General features: G+C 45.7%; 1 protein-coding gene across 1 annotated transcript in view; it reads right to left on the bottom strand.

Moving 5' to 3' along the window:
* The window catches only part of LOC147662686 (proprotein convertase subtilisin/kexin type 5-like), a 199,576-nt gene that overhangs the window by 44,467 nt on the left and 133,404 nt on the right, over positions 1-21,705 (bottom strand). Inside the window, exon 8 of the mRNA XM_086950976.1 lies at positions 3,497-3,733. Within this exon, the coding sequence (XP_086807102.1) occupies positions 3,497-3,733 (237 nt within the window). The remainder of the gene's footprint in view (positions 1-3,496; positions 3,734-21,705) is intronic.

Below are 21,705 nucleotides of genomic sequence, written 5' to 3'. Positions count from 1 at the left end.
GAGGTCATGGTTAGTTGATATAAAAATAAAATTAGCAAAGCTCGTCATCCTGGAGTCTGCAGTGTTTGAGGAACCTCAGCTCTCATTCCATCAGCTTGGAAGAGACCCTGCCCCAGAACAGCAAACACAACCATCAGCCAGTAAAGTTGTCATACTGCAACGTATGGGCTGGATGATACAGAGAGAGATAGGACGAGAGAGGGCAGTATACTCACCTGCAGAGGCTTTCAGCCTGCCCTCTTCGACTATTAGTCTGTTATTCAAATGTTTCTTCTCCCACTACAGCATACAGCATGGAGTAAAGGGCCGGCTCACTTTAGCATGGCTAATATCCCTCTTAGTGACGGTATTTTGCCCTGTTTACGACAAACGGTAAATCAGAAACTAGATGTGCTTTTTGACATCAAAAATATTTGTTTGCTTTTAAGCAAAAAAAATTGAGTTTGATGCGTGCCCCGCAGTTTTACCAACATTAACCGTTTGCAAAAACCATGACACGCGCCAAAAGGCTGGTGGCCAATACCAGACCTATTGGCATTGCCAATGCTTCTTCTAAATGTTCTTAATTTCACCGGATTTCTTTTGCCACTCATCTCAGAAAAGAACTTAGTTTTAAGGCAAGTGCCCAACATAGAGGAAGTGGTAATAACTGGGTAATAGCAAAGGGTTTTTGCAAATCCGAATGTTTGCCTGTGTAATTACAAAACTCCATTTTGCAATGTACCAAACTGACATTGGAGGATGCCAATGGATATGTGACATGCAAAGTCAACATTGCGTCTCCTCGTGGGTCGCAAGCCAAAGAGGGCGCTAAGAAAACATTTGTTAAATCATGAGCCCTAGGCCCACATACTAAAGAAATATTGTCGCTGACACAGTGGGTATGCTTACTAAACTGGCCATGAGCACATGCACTCCGGCCCCATTTATTAGCAGGGCCACATCACTCGTGATGCCTGTGGTGGATGGGTGTGTGTGGCCAGCCCTCAAGGGAGCGGCTGGTAAACCTGTGCCTGCTAAGACACTAGAACGTGTCCAGCAGGACACTACACTCTTACCCCATTACTTGCGACTAGCAAGGATGCGCATTAATGGACTGCGTCCGGGCCACCAGTCGCAAACTGTTGACAGCAGTAGGTAACATTTCTCTGCGGGACAGCTTTCACTGTGCCTGCGGCAACTGCCACCATCAGAGGGAGCATGTAGCTGTTCCTTCTTGTTCTCCCAAAGGTACCGAAACGTACAGTATATTCTGGAGGTACTGAAACCTCTATCCCTTACTTATAGCAAAGACAGAGTCGGAGCATTGCTGTCCTCCAGCCCTGTAGACACAGACAGTCGTAAGGATTCCCAGATGAAACCCTGCCTCATGAATATTAAAAAGATGGGATTTCTGTGAATCCTTCTGAATGACCTCTTTGCGCTTTTCCAAATTATCAAGCACAGCACAAAAATGTGGCCAGATCGGTGATGCATTTTTCTCGTCATATATGTATTGAGAGTATTTGCATGACATGGTCCAATATATTACAGCAAGTGAAGACTTTCTAGTAAAATATGTTGAATACGTTCATTGAAAAACAGTCAAAAGGAGCCATGTGCAACCTGCACACCACAAGTTTGAATTGTGGTGAGTTGACTCAGCCTTTCATCACTCCAAAGCAGTAAGAGTAAGTTGCATTATAGAAACCCCTGTCGTTAAAAGACAATTCAGTCTGTAGTGTTGGAAGTAAAAAGGGTTTAAGCTATATAGCTCGTTTTATCATGAGTGCAGACAGCAAACACAATTTAGCACGGTTCATCACAATATCTTTTTAGTTTCTTTCTGAAGCTTATATCTAGCATGTAACAAAAGCAAGGAAGCATAGGACGGCAGGATGAAAACATTTTTAAATTTAAAAAACTGCAAGCCTGTATCATAATAAACAAGCACTGGCACAGCAAATAGGTTTCAATATTTGTACTGCACATGTCGTACAAGCATCAAAACGACTGTACAGAAGCACAGACAAAAACACCTGAAAAACAGGAAACTAGGTTTACTTTATTTTCTGTAGTATCCATTGCTTTTGTTAGCATTCATTCCTCAGTATTGTCAGGCCACTCGGCAATTAAGTATAAATCATCTTTGAATGGTAAAACATAATAGAGTAGTAGCATACCATTCTAAGATAGCTGCCATATTTATAACTAGTTACCAAATGGTGCAGTAGCAATGAGGAGTGAGTACTGATAAAATCATCTGAAAAATGAATGCTACAGAATATAAAGCAATTTATTTTCAGGTCGAGTCTGGGCAGCGTATGCGCTGCTCTGCGAGGCATGCTGTATTCAGATAGGGACTTGAAGTTCCGCCAACTCTAGGCACATATTTTTCATTGGCTTGTGTAATTGTCCACTGTAAACTGTGGCTGTTCATTGGTCAATGGGCTTAGTAGTCCCTCCTTAGTACACCCTTGTCTCATTTTGAACCTCCTATGGTGATATCCCCTGTTATGTGTGTTGTTACTCAGTAGGCTGTAACTGCAGCCTTCAAACACTATTTTCTCAAATAGCTTTGTCCTGCCTGCTGTCGCAGGCAGGACACATTCCACTTTAAAAATATATTTTATAGCATGGACCCTGGAACTGCAATGCAATAGGTCTTGCATTTGCAAGAGTTTAAGCTATTGGCATTGTAAATGAAAATACCTTTTATTTATCTGTTTTAAAAACAACACATAAATAAAAGTCATTGTCATTTACAATGCCAATAGCTCAAACTCTTGTAAATGCGAGACCTATTGCATTCCAAATGCTGGTTTGTCTACAGCATATATTTTTCAAATACTTTTTATCAGTGCTCGTTTCACAGTGCTCACTGGCTGCTCGTCAACTAATTTCAGATATAATTTAGCCTCTCATGTTGTTGAGTGGAGGTAGAAAGACACAGCCAGCAGAAAATTATTGAGACTAAAATACTCCTGTGACTTGATCCAAAATGTGATCGACAATGTCTCAAGCTAGTGACTAAAGTTTGCAGCACAGTGGCTGAAAAACGCTGACTCTAAGAGCCTCCCGCTAATACAAGCACACAGTAGGTTCAACATGAATAGACAAAGCTTCACACACATCAAACCTAAAAAGGCCAACAGAAAATCAGATTGAATGTGTGTTCCTCAGAACTACTATGCAGTTTATTGTCTAATCAGAAGGTCTTCCCAAAAACTGTCAAGCCTTTGAACGGACTACTTTGGTGATGCTATTATGCAAATATACAAAGACAGTCTCCCTGCATTTCTAAAGATAATTTTCACAGTGTATGCTTTGTTCAAAGTGTACAATTGAGTTCTGCACACTTAGGTGATACAGTCCTAATAGTAACATTCACAGAGGAATCAGCCTTCAAAAATGTTGCTTTCTCGCAATAGACCTATTTCCCCTTTCTTGACCCATCCATTAAATTTTGCATGCAGTCCCTAGTAGGTCTGTGGTACTGCATAGGTCTATCAATTACCTTGACAATCCTGCGTGTCCACCTCATAATATGTCCGCTCGGGGCAGGCTCCGTGACACTCTCCATCGTAGAGGACAAAGGAACTGGCGGCACATTTCTCACAATCATCGAAGTCAGGACCACTGCATTTCGCACAATCAGAGTGGCAGGGCTGGCAGCCCCCAGCGTTCTCGTAATACCCGTCGGGGCAATCATTCAAGCACTTCTCCTCATAGAGCACAAATGTGGGGCTGCAGACTGTGGGAAAACACAAGGACCACTCAGCATTAAAGACACACTTTTCAACACAAACGTCCAAACCCAGCTCAGTGGATGTTCCATTATCTTCGATGCTACATTTTAAAATCTCTTAGTAGTTCCCATAGTGGGAGATACCGCCCCCTTAGTGGGCGTTGGAATGATTCAGTGGGCCGGTAGTAGCCTCTGGTGCAATTGGGGGGCGTTGAAAACAAATAAGGGGGGCTGGAAGTATAAAGAAAGAGGTGAGGAGATAAGAAGATAAGGGTGGTAGACCAAATAAGTTTGGGAACCAAAAATGGATCTCCAACCATTTCTATTCTAGCAGCTACCAGGAGCGGCCCGTTCAGGTAAGAGCGGTGAGCCAGGATGGGGAGGCTTCGTCAGACGACCATGAGGGAAAATTAAATAAATAATGAATTTTAGCTCGTCGTCGTCTGCCGAAATTACCCCGCCCCAGCGCTCTTACCTGCACGGGCGGCTGCTGGAAGCTACTGATGTACAGGGAAAAATATCCAGATCTACTAATACAAATCATAATTGTTACAATAGTAACCATTTCAGAAAAGATCTCAATAGTGAAAAATGCATACTGGAAAACCAGCAGTGAATCAGGCACGGTCACCAGCAATAATTTCCAAAAAAAAGCTTTAACAGCTTTAATGCTGAATGTCTTTATATGCCATAGCAATCATAAATGCAATGCACCCTGGCAGCTAGAAAGGTTATCAGTAATAAGGCTCCCAAACACAGCATTAATTACCGTTTAATGGTCCACCTTAACTATATTTTTTCTCAAAACATTACCTTATCATTTATGAATGTAGTCTACAATACCTGACGGTGATGCTTGTGATGCAGACCTAAGGAAAGATAACTATTCTTTTCCCATCACAGGATGGCCCCTTTAAGTAAAAGATATCATGAAAAATGGTGTTCGGTGTGCTTTAAAGATGACCTGCCTCTCTACATGAGATCAAACTATAATATTTACAACCAATGGGAGTTTTTTTTTATTGTTGCATCTATACTTTCCTTCTTATAGGGGCTATTCACAAAGGTAAACTTACAGGTGAGTAAATCTACATGTGTACGTTTTCTCATACACTTTTAAGTAACTTTCCTGCATTTGTCTATTTCCCATTTATGAGTGTAACAGTACTTAACAAGTGTCGAGTTGCATGTCCCCATTCTCTGAAACACGGGGTGAAGTGAGCAAAAATGGCACACATGACTGTAAACTTTCAACTGATGATGATGATTTTAAAAACACATTTGACGTTATGCGCATTTGGCAGAAACCTCCGCATTGAGGCCTGAGTTCTCACTATAGTAAAATATAGGAACATTCTGAAAAGTTATTTAAAGTTTGCAAATAAATATTTCACATTTTTGCAAGTTATCTAAATGTTACTTTATTTGTAAGTTAAATGTTAATGAATGTATGCTTATGTATGTTTTAAATGTAGAATGATTTGCACTATTAACAACATTTTTGGGGGGGGTGTGGCTAGCCAGCTACGATGGCAGACGCAGCCGAATAGAGCTCCGTTCCTTCCCGGGGGGAATCACCCTGTACGCGCCGCCCTCACAGCTACGACCTGCATGGGAGTGCGGATAAACTAGTATTGGAGCCCCTGCAACGGCGAAGTATCCCAACCGACGCCGGTACCTGCTATGGGACTCCCAAAACAGATCGGGCCTACCCGACGTTCCTTGCGGCCTGAGTCCGGTATCTGGTGTGGGGCGGAGGCTGTGGTCGGTGGCCTCCTCCTCTGCAGACCCGATGAGCTTCGTTTTCCTCCCCCAAGAGTCTTTACTCCGGACTCATCCCCGAGGCTGTGGGGGTTCGGCTGGGGGCCGTAGCTGCCATCTGGAAGACTGTGCTGCCCGGCAGGGCAGCGGCCTAGTGGCTCACGGCACGCAAACTTTGGAGGGGCGCCGTGGGAGTGAGCTGTGGACCGCTGCGGTGAGTTGTGAAACCACGCGGTCCTGTGCTGAAGTCCGGAGCCTGCCCTGGTACCGGTTCCCCTGCGCGGATGCCGGGGCTGCACCCTTGCTGATCCCAGGGAAGCGGATGCACTGCGGACGATGGCGAGGACTGAAGATTGTAGTGAAGTGAGGCCCACATGTGGTGCGCCCATTTAGCTGCTCTAGAGAGAGTACACCACGCCTGGGCCTATCTGCAGCCTGTCTTTGGCATCTTGGACACTCGGCGGCCGGCCGGATTGTCGAGGACTACACCGAGGAGCTTAGGGGCATACAACAGTGCCTACTGGGCCTGGGAGCGGGCTGCGCGTGGGTGCATGGAGGAACCGGGCGTCGGAGCTCCTGCAGTGCAGCGGCGGTGAGTGGTGGTGATTCCTTGGGCCCCCCACTTCTCTCCCACCCCACACGGTGCACTGTACTTCCCCCTTGGTGCCTGCCACTTCAGGGGGGGCAGTGGGGGACCACCCCCATGGACAGGCTGCTGGCGGGACCACACTGATGGATGCAGCCCGGTTGCCCGGTGTGGCAACTTAACTGCCCTGCAACCCACCAACACCTGGCCACCAACATTGACTGAACCCACGCAACAGAGCACGGGCTGACCTAAACCGAGACCCTCCTTACTGAGCCCTTTCCAGGGTGCTCTACGGAACAACATATTTGCGCCACGCCGCCGCTCTGAGCGCTACTGAACAGATCATAGGTGTTGCCCCACCTGGGGACTAGGAGCTGGGCTATGCCATGGGCAGGCCCGGGCGAAGACACAGGAAGGGCAGCAAGGATCCGACTCTTTCCACACCATGACCAGGTACCACAAGTAGGCCCTCCTCACCCGGGGCTACCTCGACCGGACATGCGGAGGAGACGCCGGAAAACTGGACCTCATCCTCAAGGAGATTCGGGACTCCAGAGCGGCAATGGAGCTACAAATGGGCGCTCTCACTACCGGATTAACATTGCTGAAGGCGGACCACAACAAGCTGGCAGACACGGTTCGGGATCATGGTCAATCTTTAATGGATCTCACTCCCAAAGTGGCGGAACACTCCTCCACATTGCAACAACTCCAGCAACAAGTTACTACACTTATGGACCCCGTGGAGGATGCAGAGGGAAGAAACCGGCGCAATAATATTCGCGTTATTGGTCTGCCGGACAGCTGTGAGGGGAATAGGGCGGCAGACTTCATGGAGCAATGGTTCAGAGAACATGTGACATCTGAGGGTCTGTCCCTATACTTCTGTGTGGAACGGGCGCACAGAATCCCAACGGGACAGCCTAAATCCGGAATGCCACCCGCCCTCCGATCGTGACAATCCTTAACTATAGAGACCAGGGAGCATTGTTGCAGAAAGCTAGCGAAAAGGCACTCATTCAGTATGAGAACCACCACATATCCTTATATCTCGACTAGACAGTGTTGGTACAGAGACAGAGATTGTCATATAAAGCGCTGAAGAAAAAACTACAGAATGCACAACTCAAGTATGCACTACTGTATCCTGCACGGTTGAAGATTATACATGACAAGAAGACTCACTTTTTCGAAAGCCTGGGCGATGTTGAAGAGTGGATGGAGGTAATGTGTATCGGCTCCAGCCAAGCTAGTCTTACGGATGTTTCCACGCAGGGCTCGGTCGGACTACAGAGGCGAACCTCTCGCCGGTCCCAGATCCCCAACCGGGGCGGAGGGGGTACCGGCCCATCGAGAGAGCAGCAGAGACGAGACCAGGAAGGAGCGCTTGCGGTGGCCGGTGCCTTCCGTGAAGACTTGGACAAAATCCGGAGTAACTCGGAGGACAGTACTCTCCATTCGGATTCCGAACACAGTGCAATCCTGTTCCCCACCATTACACCCAGCGCACCAGGCGACTTGATTGATAGCTGAACGTAGAGGTAGAGCCACGGACTCTTGGACCTATTATTGTGGTACTTACTCATGTAGTTGACACATACTCAGCACCGGAGAGACTACTGTATCCTTTTTGTGGTATTGCTTATTGTGCAAACTGGTCAACTTCTTTGTAAAGCATTGCGGAGCATGGGTCAATCACTACATGCTTTAGACCTACACCTTCCATACTCAGACGTGTTGAGGATATGCGCTGCTGGGTGGGGGGTTCCTTGACACTCATGGTTGTACATAGGCTTATGTTCATAATGCCACTCCCACCATATCATTCCCCCCCCCCCCGGGTGGGGTACCGTTGAGCCACCGGGTTGCAGATTCTTCCAGGACTATGATCAGGTACAAGGTTGGCTCCCTCCCTATAAGCGTATGCATCGTTATTTATTCTGTATTTTTGATACAACATTGTTCTGCCCAGCGCAGTTTAGGCGCTGTGCCGGGGTTTGCTACAGTTATAGGGCAAAAGGGGCTCCTGGTCAGATCTGCTCTGCTGCTTTGCACTGATGAGACCAACAAGTTACACTCTGGAATATTGCAGGGAACACTAACATAATAGGGTCATACAACCTACTTACATGGAACGCACGGGGACTGGGAGCGATTCAGAAATGGCACCGCATTCATGCATTTCTTCTTAGGCGTAAAACACAGGTAGCGTTCCTCCAGTAATCCAACCTAACTGATTCCGAAACACAAAAGATGCGAAAGAAATGGAGGGGACATATCTATTCCACTAATTATTCAGCCTTTGCTAGGGGGGGGCGACTATCCAGGTGCGTCACGGAGTCCCATTTGTTGAACTAGAGCGCCGGGTAGATGACATGGGGCGATACATACTAGTGAAGGGTACTCTTGACGGCTGGAATACAGCCTCCTCTAACCGATCGAATGGGACGCTCTGAAAATGGTGATTAGGGGGCGACGATCGGACAGTTAGTAAGGGCCAGACAGGAGATATACCAGAGGTTAAAGGACATCGAGGACAGGTTACAGACACTGGAGATGGAGGTAGCCCTGGACCCTGACAAACGGGAGGCATGCATTCTGGCCACATAGACCATGCGGAAACACATGAGACATTGAGGACGATAGACTACAGGGCGCTTCTTCAATGAAAACACACAGAGGCGAATAGATTTATTTATTTATTTATTTATAGCATTTGTAAAGCGCTTCTGCAACCCTACGGGCATCCTGGCGCTGTGTACATATTGCTGAATAAATACTGTGCATCAGAGGAGGGGAGGATAGTATTCAAGTTCTGGTGAGATTAAGCTTTGGGGAAGAGCCATGTTTTCACCTTTTTTCGGAAAGCCATCAATTCGTCTGTTTTCCTGATGTCAATAGGCAATTTATTCCACAGATGGGCTGCGGCTATGCTGAAGGCTCTGCCACCATAAGTGGCTTTCCTGATCCTGGGTATGCTTATGAGATTGGAGGATGAGGATCGGAGGGACCGTGTGGGTATATACCATTTGAATTTCTTTTGAAGTGGTCGTGGGCCCATTCCGTGTACTGCTCTAAAGACAATGCAGAGGGATTTAAAGCAGATCCTTTGATGTACAGGTAACCAGTGTAGGTCGGCCAGAGCGAGGGTAGTGGAGGATTTTCGCTCTCGGGAGAGTGCCAGCTTCGCTGCTGCCGCCTGGATGCTTTGCAGTCTGGAGATCAAATAGGCCGGGGATTCCAGAAGCAGAGCATTACAGTAATCCAGGCGGCTGAGAATGGTGCTCCTAACTATGGTGGCTCTGACCTGCGCTGGCAAGAGGGGTAGCAGCTTTTGCAGTCTTCTCATTAAAGCAAAGCAGCTACTCACCTGCTTATTAACATTGGTCTCTAGACTCAGACAGTCGTTAAAGCTGACTCCGAGATTCTTCACTGATTTCACTGGGGTTAATGATTCCCCTGAGTCCAAGGGCCAGAAATCGATGGGTAGACTTCTGGTGATTCTGCCAACTGCGCAGTGCATTATTTCCGTTTTATCACTATTGAATTGTAGTGAATTCTGGTTTAGCCAGAGTGTCATTTCTGCCATGCAGGTATGGAAAGTCTCGAGTGAGTTGGCCTGGGCACCATCAAGGGAAATCATCAGCTGCGTGTCGTCCGCATAGTTGATCACGCTAATACCGTGGGCCTTGATAATGCCCAACAGGGGTTGCATATATATATTAATAAGTATCGGACTGATTGCGGACCCTTGTGGGACGCCATGTGGGACTTTAACAAATTCCGATTGATATGGGGGGATGGCTACTGCCTGCCATCTGTCTTTTAGGTAGGAGTGAAACCAATCGAGCGCCACTCCGCCGATTCCAATGTTCTTTAATCTTGTCAGCAGGATGTCGTGGCTCACCGTATCGAATGCGGCGGACAGGTCCAGCAGAATTAGGATTGCTGATTCCCCCCTGTCCGCCCTCATTCGCAGGTCATCCAGAACTGTCAGCAGAGCTGACTCGGTTCCGTGAGCTGGTCTGAAACCGAATTGCTCCTCTTCCAGGATGTTGTTGGTCTCTAGGAAGAGGGCAAGGGATCTGCTGACCCACCGCTCTATGATCTTTATAGGGTATGGCAGGAGCGATATAGGACGGTAGTTTTTTTTGCAGTTCGGGTCTAGATTAGGTTTCTTTAGTAGGGGGGTAACAACCGCCAGTTTCCAGTCTTTTGGTACTGTGCCAGAAATGAGGGATTGATTGCAAAGCTGTTGCAATACTGGGAAAAGGCCATCCCTGAACTCCTTTACTATTTTGTGACCGGTACACTACTTGCCCGCATAGTCAGGGATTGACCTGACCCACCAATCACATCTAGCATCTAGCATTCATACCCTGACGGGACATTTAGTCCACACACAAGCAGAAATAAATACTGCCTTTCACAACAACCTTGAAGCACTCAATGCACCCCCGCTCCAATAGAAAGCTCCTCGATTGCCAAGTTTTTACAGGACCTCCCTTTCCCGGTGCTATCAGAGGCTGTACAGACAGATATTAACAGTCCCATTACTCAACAAGAGAAACACGCTGCAACTAAGGGTCTCAATCGTAATAAGACACCTGGGATGGACGGGCTCCCCATGGAATTTTATCTTACCTACTCAGAGTCCCTAGTCCCACTGGCAGCGGACTTCACAGTGGCATTTGAGATTGGCCGTCTGCCTGATTCTACCATGCAAGCACTGGTTACATCCATACCCAAGCCGGGACGGGATGAGTTAGAGATGTCCAATTATAGACCCCTCTCTATGTTATCTACTGAATATAAAATTCTAAGTAAGGCCCTTGCCAATCGCATACAGACGCATCTTCACACACTTATTCACAGTGATCAGTGTGGTTTCCTTCCAAACCACAGCACCTCTTTGAACAGCCGACGACTATACTCTGTAATGACAGCCACCCCACAAGACTATCAATATGCAGGATGCATAGCATTAGATCTTAAACAGGCATTTGATTCCCTATCATGGGATTTCATGTTTGCGACATTGAAACGTTTTGGATTCCCAGATAACTTCCTTAAATGGTTCCGCTTGCTATACACGTCCCCAACGGCCAGGGCCCGACCAATACACCGTCCACTGAGGCACGAGACAGGGATGTCTCCTGTCCCCTTTGTTGTTTGTACTCGCACTGGAGGCCTTGGCACTGGCCCTTCGAGTATCATCGGACCGACTAGGCATCCATATCGACGGAGTACATCATCTAATATCTATCTACGCAGATGACATACTACTATATTTACTAGACCTGACTGCTGACAATGCCCCCCTCCCTGCCATTTTTGTCACTTTCGAACGATTGTCAGGCCTGGCCATGAACCCTGAAAAGTCGACAAGTTATTTCTTCCGAGAGACGCCACACCTAACTCACCTGCTTTTCGGCACTTACTCTTTACCAATAGCCCTCACCACCTTCAAATACCTACGTATACACGTTTACAGAACACAGGAGGATCAAATAGAAGGCAAAATTTTCCGGCCGATAACAAGGCTCCATGCTGGTGTCGGGTTCTGGTCTTCCCTACCCTTATCAGTGATGGGATGGATCGCCATCTCAAAAATGGTGATGCTCCCTCGCCTGTTATACTACTTTGTGAATCTGCCGGTGGTCCTCCCGCAGTCCATTTTTAATACATTTAATACCATATGGACTAGTCTCATCTGGGGGCTGGCCGTAGATGACTAAGTCTCCGGAAACTCCAACTAGAGATGTCAACCGGCGGCCCGAGAGTACTATCATGCTAGTCAGCTCCAGTTGCTCTCATACTGGACTGCGGGAAGGAATCTGCAGGCAATTGGATTTATGCTGCAGAGACTGGACTGAGGTGAGCTACACTTCTTGCTGCTGCCGAAGGCTAGGATCCCACTGGACTGCCCCCCCCTGTTGAAGACTGCTTTGCTCTGCTGGAGGAGCGCCCTATCCTACACATCTGCAGTGACACCATATGCTCTGAATATCCCCATATTGGGCATTCCTACACCACAGGGGAGACTTACACGGGCCAGAATACGGGACTGAACGGACAGTGGGGTGGGGGAGGTGGGAGCGTTCTTTGGTGATGGTACTATGTTAGACCATGACTCCCTCTTGCAGGTCACAGGGGCGCCACTGCGCCTATATCTGTTACATGCCATTGTGACGCACTATATTAGAACCACATGGGCCCCACAGAGGAACAAACCCACACAACATGAATTGGTACACCTTTTATATTATATGGGACCTGGGGGACACTTGGTACGCTGGCTGTATACTGGGCCCCGGCACATGCGGCGATTTCGCTCACATCCCTTAGGACACACTGGACTGACGACTCTGGAGTCGAGATTACGGAGAGAGCATGGAAGAGTATTCTGGAACACCCCAAAAAAGTATAGCGTAATGCAAGACTTAAATTCATCCAGGCGATGGTACTCCATAGATCATATCTTACCCCGAAAACAATACATCGCATGTTCCCGGACTTCCCCCATTGCTGCCCCCGTTGTAAACAAGACGAGGCAGACTTTATTCACATGATTTGGTCTTGCCCTCGTCTACGAGAATATTGAGTTCGACACGTCCTGACTGTATTGACACATCTGCCGGTCCTGGACAAGGCCTTGCATTGCCTTGTAGGCCTCCGTAGATGCTCAGGGGTGCATAAGGTGCGGTTGAGGTTCCTAGACCTAGCACTCATCTTAGCGATTAGCGTTCTCACGATGAGGTGGAAATCCCCCAGAGGCCCTGCGGTTACCACTAGGCAGGCGGACATGCTCCAATGGGGATGGGCGGAGGGTGCAGCTCTCCGAAGGGAGGAAGAGAGAGGGCTGAGAAAGCAACCTGTAGCGCTGGACTGGGAGGCCATGATGATTGCATTGGAAGCACTTGAATTGTCCTCCACACAAGATGCTGTGACCCAGTAACACTCATGGACAACCATAGATTTCCGGGTAGTAGGCCCTGCAGACCCAAGACACTGTAATTTCACCCTGGACACTGTAACCTTTAGAAGGATGATTATGTATAGAACTCCTGCGGTCACCTCCGAACCAGAGGCAAGACGGACCAGGAGAGAGGCAGGGTGGGTTAGGGTGGGGGGGTGAAGGGGGTTTGTATAAGTTCTTCTTAGTTGAATGTAACTATGCACAATCTGGTAGTGACGCTAAGGTTGTAATGTGTCCATGACTCGATTGGTAACGTTGTTATTAAATAGGAGGATCCTGACTGTTCTTTGATAACATACATAATGTCGAGAACAGACTTGTTATGTGATTTGGTTGAGGGAAGTGTTGTATCTGAAAAAGTCTATGCTTACTGATATAGGGCCAGATGTAGGAGCCGAAATACCGGTCGGTAACGGCCGATTTCGGCCGTTACCGACCGGTATTTACAATTTAGCATGTAGGGTCCCAATTTTACTGATTCAGTAAATTTACTGAATCGGTAAATTTACCGAATCGGTAAAATACCGAATCGGTATTTTTACAGATTCGGTAATTTTGAGATGTAGGTGGGACTCTTTTGAGTCCCACAGGCCTTACTGAATCGGTATTTTACCACCCAATCCAATTGGGTGGTAAAATACCGATTCCAGGTGTGCATGCACATGTGTGCATGCACACCTATGGCATGTGACAGACGGACATGCCCTTAGGGCATGTCTGTGTGCCACATGTCACAAATCGGGGTGTCAAAGTGACCGATTCGGTATTGCCCATTGATTCCTATGGGCTTCAATGCCTATAGGAATCAATGGGCATTACCGAATCGGTATTTACCGATTCAGTAAATACAGATTCTTACAGAATCGGTAATTTAATTACCGATTCTCTCTACATCTCCCCCCTTTTATTTTACCGATTCATAAATACCGAATCCGTAAATTTCGGTATTTATGAATCGGTAAAATATACTTATCTACATCTGGCCCTTAGTCTGCTACTGCACTTGTCATACTGCGGTCATCAATAAAGGGTGTTAAAATGTTTTTCTTAATTTGAAATATTAATGTAAGTATATTAAATTATTATATATTATATTATTATATGATATATTAAAATATGTTTTAGTATGTTCAACATTTCAGGTTATTTTTTTTGTAGAAAGAGACACAAATACTAAACATTAAGCAACATTGGGTCTTCTCGATCTGATATGGAGGTTTGTAGACACTCACGCATAAATGTAGGCTCCGCTTTGTGGTAAAAAGAAGATGGAATGGGTTGTGTTCTAATGTCTGAAAGACGCACTGGAAGAGATGAAAGCTATTGTCCATGACTAGAATCCTGAACTTGCTGTTGTTGAATAGGCTTGGGGTCAAGGATAACTTGGTGGAGGGTGAGTCCGATACTAGAAATCTTAATATCATCATTTTGTAGTTCTGTGTTTTTCAGGTGTTAAGAAAAAAATCAGTCAGGTGGAGAGGTTTGTGTGTGGATTATAAAATCAGTTTAATTTGATCAAATATATGTATCTCAATATTCTTTTTTTAAAGTTCATCAGGATACAAATTGTTCTGTTTATATTTCAACATGGATTAGTGTCTCTTTAAGGGTTGGATTATGGTTTCAGCGACCAGCAGAGTGAATCTCTGGAGCTGAACAGTAAAGGCGTGGGTCAGGAAGGCAAAGCCTGACCCTGAGGAAGCCGGCAATGAATGTCTCCCAAGGGCGGGGCCTCACGAAGCCATGATAATGCCTGCAAAAAGAGCTTGGCAACCAGGAAAAAGGGGGCAGGTGGTTGGTCAGTGGGGTTTGAACCCACCAGTAAACTAAGGGTCTTGGCACGAGCAAAGCAAGATAATGAAAGGGGCAAGGTCAAATAAGCCATATCTTGACCGCCCAACGTTGGCCCACCCACCCACATTGAAAAACGGGCGCCACAGCCGCAAAGTTAGGGGAAAAGGGCAAACAGAAATAACACATAATAGACAGACAAGACAGCACACTAGCCTTGCTTGACGAGCCACAAAACAGTGTTCTTGGGATGCAAATTAACAGGGGCACTGAGGATGCAGGTGATGGGTGAGCTTGTGGTCAGCAGCATCTTGGGTTGGGCCTGATGGCCACCCACTCAAATTACAGTAGCGAGGGTAGCCTTTAGGCCACAAGCGCTATGCACCAAAGGAGGGAGGCCGTCACACAGGGGGCTGTGCTGAAGTGCTTTAAGGAGTGTAGATGGCAATGCATCAGAGTGTGATAATTCCATAGATGTGATGCAGTGAGGAAATCATGGAACGTACGAATGGCCATGGAAATGTGATGTTTATGTTTTATGCTTTCAAATAAACTGTGGCCGTTATGCACCAATGAAGACTCCAACTCTGATTACCCGGTAGGGGAGGGGGTATCTAAGTACACGAAGGAGGCCACGGGTGGAGGGGGTCACTCGCCCGTCTTGGAGGGGTTCTGATTTGGCATTTCATCCAACCATTTATTTGTTGGTTGTTACATGTTTTTTAAGGTAAGCTACTACTTGACTATGCATTTCCTTAGTCTTCCTTATGGACAGTTCCCAGCTCAAAACGTGCACAGTTTTGATTTTTTTTTAAATGTATTTTGTTAGGACGTGTAACGATGAGGAGCACGGGAACAGTCATCCTCTCATGTCCTCCATGTGTTCTTTGGCATGGAACATTCCTTGCACTGCTGCTCCTGCATTGCAGGTTCCACTAAACATTTAGCCTGCACAATACCAGTGGCCATGGAAGTGTTTGATTGCACTGTGTCTGTTTCACCATTGTTCCTTTCTTCAGTTTTGTAATTCCTGGAGCCTGGCAGTGTTTGAGCACACTGCTTCCGCTTCCCTGTACTATGGGGTGGGCTGGTTCTTGGTAGCATTTAGGCTCCATTTGGAAATGATCCTGGATTGGTCCATTGTAAGGGAACCATTTACAGAGGAAGTGCTGTCAGTGGATCGAAACATTCATCGAGGAATTGCTGTTAGTGGTTGCGTATGTTTGGAGATAAATCATTTGGTCTTGGTCTCATGAGTTAGACACTGTCTAACTCATACCTGCCAACTTGAACAAAAACTCTCACCATGTGAGGAGGAGGCAGGGTCTAGGAGGGGTGGGCTCTCGTACCAAGAAGCATCTATGAGGCACATTTGCCTCCAAGCCCCCTCCTCCCCCAAAACAAAAAATCTTGCTGAGGCTGATGCCGATGTCCCAGGTGGTTTAATAGATGTCGACATTTCAAAGCATTGGAAAATGAGGTGGAAGTCCACTATTTACAGTGGTTTTCAGCACGTTTTCCCTGCCACTGTGTGATATCGGCTCTCCACTGGGTGACCATTTGATGGGAGCCGATATCGTGTGTTTTACACAGGGGGCACTGTGTGAGTTGGCGGGTCTGCTAACTTGTACTGAGTCCACAAAGAACTGTAAATTTAAATTAGTTTCAGTGTACTACATTCATTATAAAGACCACAAATCTTCCAACCACATTTATAGTTGAACCAGGTGTACAAAAGTTAAAGTGGAAGCAGTGGTACAGGACCTTTGACAGCTATTTGATTGCCATTGATGCTACCAAGTTTGACTCTTTAAGGAAAAAAGCTATACTATACAATTGTTTGGGCACTGAGGAGAAAATAATTTTTGATCATTTACCAATGGTGGATCTTCAAGCACAAGTTCAGTGGGAGGATTTAGAGGGAGCTGTGAACAGATTAGCAACAGATTTTAAGGATAACACAAGTATTATCGTGGAATGGTACCAATTTTTATGCCCTGAGAGAATCAAGGAACAATTGACAAATTTTGGCAGAATTAAGAATTCTTTCATCAAATTGTAAATTTGATGGGAATAGTGATGACTATTTAAGAAATCAGATAGTGGTCAACTGTTATGATGGCCGGACACTGGAAAATTTGTTGTGCTGCAGAAATCCCACCATGGAAGAGACATTGGAAATTGCAAGAGGAATTGAAAGATCCATCACGACACGTAAAAAACTAGGAAAGTTCAGAATTCAGAATCTATGAATGCTAATTTGTCCACAGAAGGAGTGATCTCCTACTGAGTCAGATGTGGTGAATTTGGACATCGGAAGGGTCTCTCTTGTGCTCCAACTCATGCTGTAGCCAGAAAAGACAGAAAAGGAGGCAATTTTAGACATAAGGTTAGAAATGGACGTTCTGGGTGATAATAAAATCATTAAAATATCATTCACGATCACGGTTGGTGACATGCTGAGCAGCTGAGAGAGAGGCAGCAACCACTCACCCTCACTTCCCCTGACGTAAGATGCTACCAACAGCCGCGAGGAGCCGCGAAGCTGCGAAACCGCCGCCGCCGACAAAGCTGATGCCCCAGAGCCATGGCGCTTCAGAAGCCGGCTTCTTTGATTCCTCAGAGGGCAGGCTGTCTTCCAGCAACCGGTAGCCAGTGATTATTGTTTTAGGAGGAAAGGGATCTTTATTTTTCCCCTCTCAGGATGTCCCCTCTTTTTTTATTTTTTGTTTTTTACTCCTAGTCTCGTCGAGCATGAAAAGCCAGTAGTGTAGCTGTAATTGCAGACTCTGGAGCTGGCTGCAAAACTCTCCCTGCTTGATAGACAATAACTTTGATCCTGGTCTGATTCTACGGGTGCCGACCACTGCAGCCCCTGGGCCCCTGGGCCCCTGGGCACGAGGATTTGAGATCTTTTTCCGGGACTCCAGGTTTCTCACCAAGAGAGTGTAAGTGAAGATCTCCTCCTTACTCACCTTGGTTGAGGGTCACTGCGAAGGTCCCATACAGTCCCTTAAGCAAATTTGGCAGCAATTCTGGTCGACTGGCAGAGGGACTTCGCAAGCAGTACATTATGCGAAAGCTTAACAAAGGAGCTAAAGGGATTGCCCAGTCTGAATCTCCGAATCTGGGCCAAAAAGCTACAAAACAAGTAGGACAGGCCGCAGCACGGTCAAATCACGCAGCTGCATTCAGAAAAGACCTTCCTCTTCTATCGGAATACGCTGATATGGCATGTTCTGAGGCCACTAAACAAGACCATCATGAAGCAGCTCTAGTGGATTCTGACGCCTCCATCAGCCCTAGTGAGATGGCTTCCTTGAGGGCAGATTCACTAATCTCGGTTGCTTTGACTAAATTAAATTTGTCACCTGGAGGCCGAAAACAGGATTTCCTAATTGGAGGATCAAGTGTCATCTATGACCCTCAAAGTTGCCACCTTTCAGTCCCAGAGAACTACGCTGGAATATAAGTTAGAGGAGTTAGAGAACCATTCAAGGCGCTCAAATCCCGCATCCTGCATCCCGGAGGGCATTGAGGTTCAGCAGACGCTACAATGGATTGACTCATTTATAAAGAAAAATGTCCTCCCAGAATGTAATGGCGATCTGACAATAATGAGAGCCCATAGTGTCCCAGCACACATCTCTCCTAATGCTAAGTTCCCACAGACTATCTTGGTTGACTTCGTGGACTTTAGGGTCAAGAAACAGATCTTATCAAGAGCCATTAAATAAAGACAGTTTTCCTCTGCCGAAGTTCCTTTATGCCGTATCTTTTCAGACATGTCAGCCTCCGCAGCAAAAAGGCGGAAAGAATTTGTCAAAATGTTACATTTGTTTAAGGCAAGCTATAATAGCCCAGCAGAGTAAGCTGAAAGTGCTAGTTAAAGGTAAATGCCATATCTTTTGCAGTGTTCCAAATGCGCAGGAATTATTGCAACAGATCTCTATGGATAAACTCTAATGGCTTTAAGTTAGTCTTCAGTTAGACGGGCGGGGGGCCTTTACTTGGAAAAGGCCCCCCTTGGAAAAGTAAAGGGACACTTGTCCACAGAGGATTCTTCTATTCTATTCTATTTTGGTTTCTTTATTTTTTTTCCTTTCTTTTAAGATGTTTAATGCTGTCAAAATGTTGTTAGAATGTTGCTTTTTCAGAGGGAGCGGAGGGGTCGGGGGAGGGCTCAGCTGCTATAGACACCAAGTCATTTTGCCAGTTGAAGGGTGGGTGGGTAGCATACAGATTGTCCGGTTCTAAGCAAGGGCGGACATCCGGTCGAGCGACAATGGGCCAATGGCGGGAGCACGGGGTGGCAAGGGAGCATGTGGGAAAAATCGAAAACCATATTTTAATTTTTAATAAATCCGTCCATCACTATTTAGAAAGTAAGAAGGGGGGACAAGTTATCCAGCTGGCCATTTGATGCACAAAGCATGGTAAAGTGGTAGTTCTAATACTTTTTAGTTTATCAGGGAATATAGAAGTGTGTCTTTCATATTGTAATAGCAAATTGGAAATATGACAAATGGGAAATAAGGAATTACTGAAGGTGGTTTCTTTTAATGTAAATGGCCTTAATAATAAGAGGAAATTTAGAGCAATTGAAGCCTGGATTAAGACAGATAATCCTTTGGCTATCTTGATACAAGAGACCCATATACCAGCGGGGAAAATAGCAGACTTCTCAAAGTTTAAATCCTGGGCTGCATATAGGGGCTTCTCTTCATCTTCTGCAGCCCACAGGGGGACAGCGATTTTTCTTAATAAGAAATTTCAGGCTAATGTAGTTAATTCGGCGAGTATTCAAAGTGGAAGATGGTGCAATGTCACCTGTAATTTAGGACACAGATCTTTGACGCTCGCTAGTTTATATGCCCCAGTAGAGGATAATCCCGCCCCATATGAGGAATTCTTTCAATCATTTATCCAAATTTCCGGCGAGCTAATTGTGGGGGGAGGGGGGTTTCTATCTGTTAATGAATCCGAAAATTGATTCCTCATCCAGCGCAATAAAACAGTTAAAGCAAAAGTCTTTTAAATTGGTACAAAATTATAGTTCAATGCATGATATAGCTGACCCTTGGCGGGCCGCATTTCCCACTGAAATCGCTTATACCTGCTTTTCAGGGAGATTCCATACTTTCTTGCGTATCGATTTTTTCTTATCTCTAGGCGTTTGGTCTTTAATTCACAAAAAATTCTTTAGAGTGGGCTCTCGGATCATGCACTGATCATTTTAGAGTTGGGCTTGGGCGAACGCAAGAAATCCTCCAAAAGATAGCTGCTGAATCGACAATACTTATTTGAGGAAAACTGGGTCTCTTTTATTAAATCAGAAATTTGAGAGTTTTTTGAGCGAAATCATGGCTCAGCTCCACTACATGTGGTCTGGGATTCGTTTACAGCCTTTTTCCGAGGGCTGGCTATTTCTAAAAACACAGAGAATTCAAGGGTCAGGAAGGAGGAGAAACTTGAGCAAAAAGTGCAAAGGTCCCTTGATAGATTCCTTCCTAGCCCCTCGGTGGCGATCCGCCGACAACTGAAACAGGCTAAACGGAACCTGGCCGATAAATACTGTGATAAAAGTGAACCCGTATTCCAGCAGGATAGGCAAAAAATGTATGAGGAAAGCAATTATACCGGCAGATTTCTGGCATGGCAGGCAAGGGAGCGGGCTCAAATAGTCGAACTGAGATGCCCCACTTCAGGTTCCCGTTTGGAGGACTTGGGTGCAGTAGGAGACATCACGGAACAACATTATGAGAGGTTATATGGCCAACACCAATCCATCGACAGGTCAGCTTTGGGGGATTTTCTTCAGGAAAATGAGTTACTGATATTAACAGACTTAGAAAAAAAGAATATGGTGAGATCATTCACAAAAGTAGAGCTAGTGAAGGTTATTAAAAACTTCCCAAATGGTAAAGCCTGTGGGCCAGATGGCCTCCCTGCCGAGTTTTTTAAAACATTCATAAGTGTAATTGTGGATTATCTCCTTTTATTGGCAAACTCAATTCTTGAAGGAGGATCCTTACCTCTACCCTTCAGAAAAGGGAACGTAGTCAGTTTCTTAAAAAAAGGTAAAAATTGTGAAGACCCTAACTCATATCGCCCGATAACGATTTTAAATTCTGACCACAAATTAATTACTAAACTTTTAGCAGATCGTTTTAATGGGATTGCCTCGCATTTAATCCATCCTGATGAGAATGGTTTTATAGCCAGAAGACAGCATTTCCTAGTAGAGGCACTGGACTACTTTGAGACTCGGAAGATTCCAGCATTAGTACTCCTTTTAGATGCCGAAAAGGCATTTTGTTTGGTTATTTGGGAGACTTTATTTTGTATTTTAACAAAATTTGGCATACCCTCCAAAATTACTGGGGTGGTTGAGTAATTATATATGAATGTAGAGGCCAATATTATCATCAATGGCACTCAGGTCGGCCAAGTAAAAGTTAAAAGGGGAACTAGACAAGGATCCCTGCTATCCCCGGTGCTATTTGCCTTTTTTATTGAGCCTCTCACGATAGCAATCAGGAATAATGGGGATATTTGCCCTCCGCTCCCAATCATGAGTATAGGTAAATTATACGTCAACAACATTATGCTTATTATAAAGCCAGAAGAGGCAGTCCAGGCAAAAACCTTCCAGATTCTTGATCTGTATTAGTCGTTCGGTTGTAAATAAAAATAATATGAGGAAAACAGAAATCATTTTGTGTGGGTGTGCATCTAGAGTTTTAGACCCCGATATTGTTCCGTGCCTAAATTCTAATTCCAAGAGGTACCTAGGGGTCTATTTTTCGCTATTTATTTTGGAAATATATGATTTGAATTTCGTCCCATTGCTTCGAA

The sequence above is a fragment of the Lissotriton vulgaris genome, unplaced genomic scaffold (genome assembly GCF_964263255.1).
Source record: "Lissotriton vulgaris unplaced genomic scaffold, aLisVul1.2 SCAFFOLD_720, whole genome shotgun sequence".
Lineage (NCBI taxonomy): Eukaryota > Metazoa > Chordata > Amphibia > Caudata > Salamandridae > Lissotriton > Lissotriton vulgaris.
Note: the sequence above shows the minus strand (reverse complement) of the source record. Positions and strands in the feature narration are given on the sequence as shown.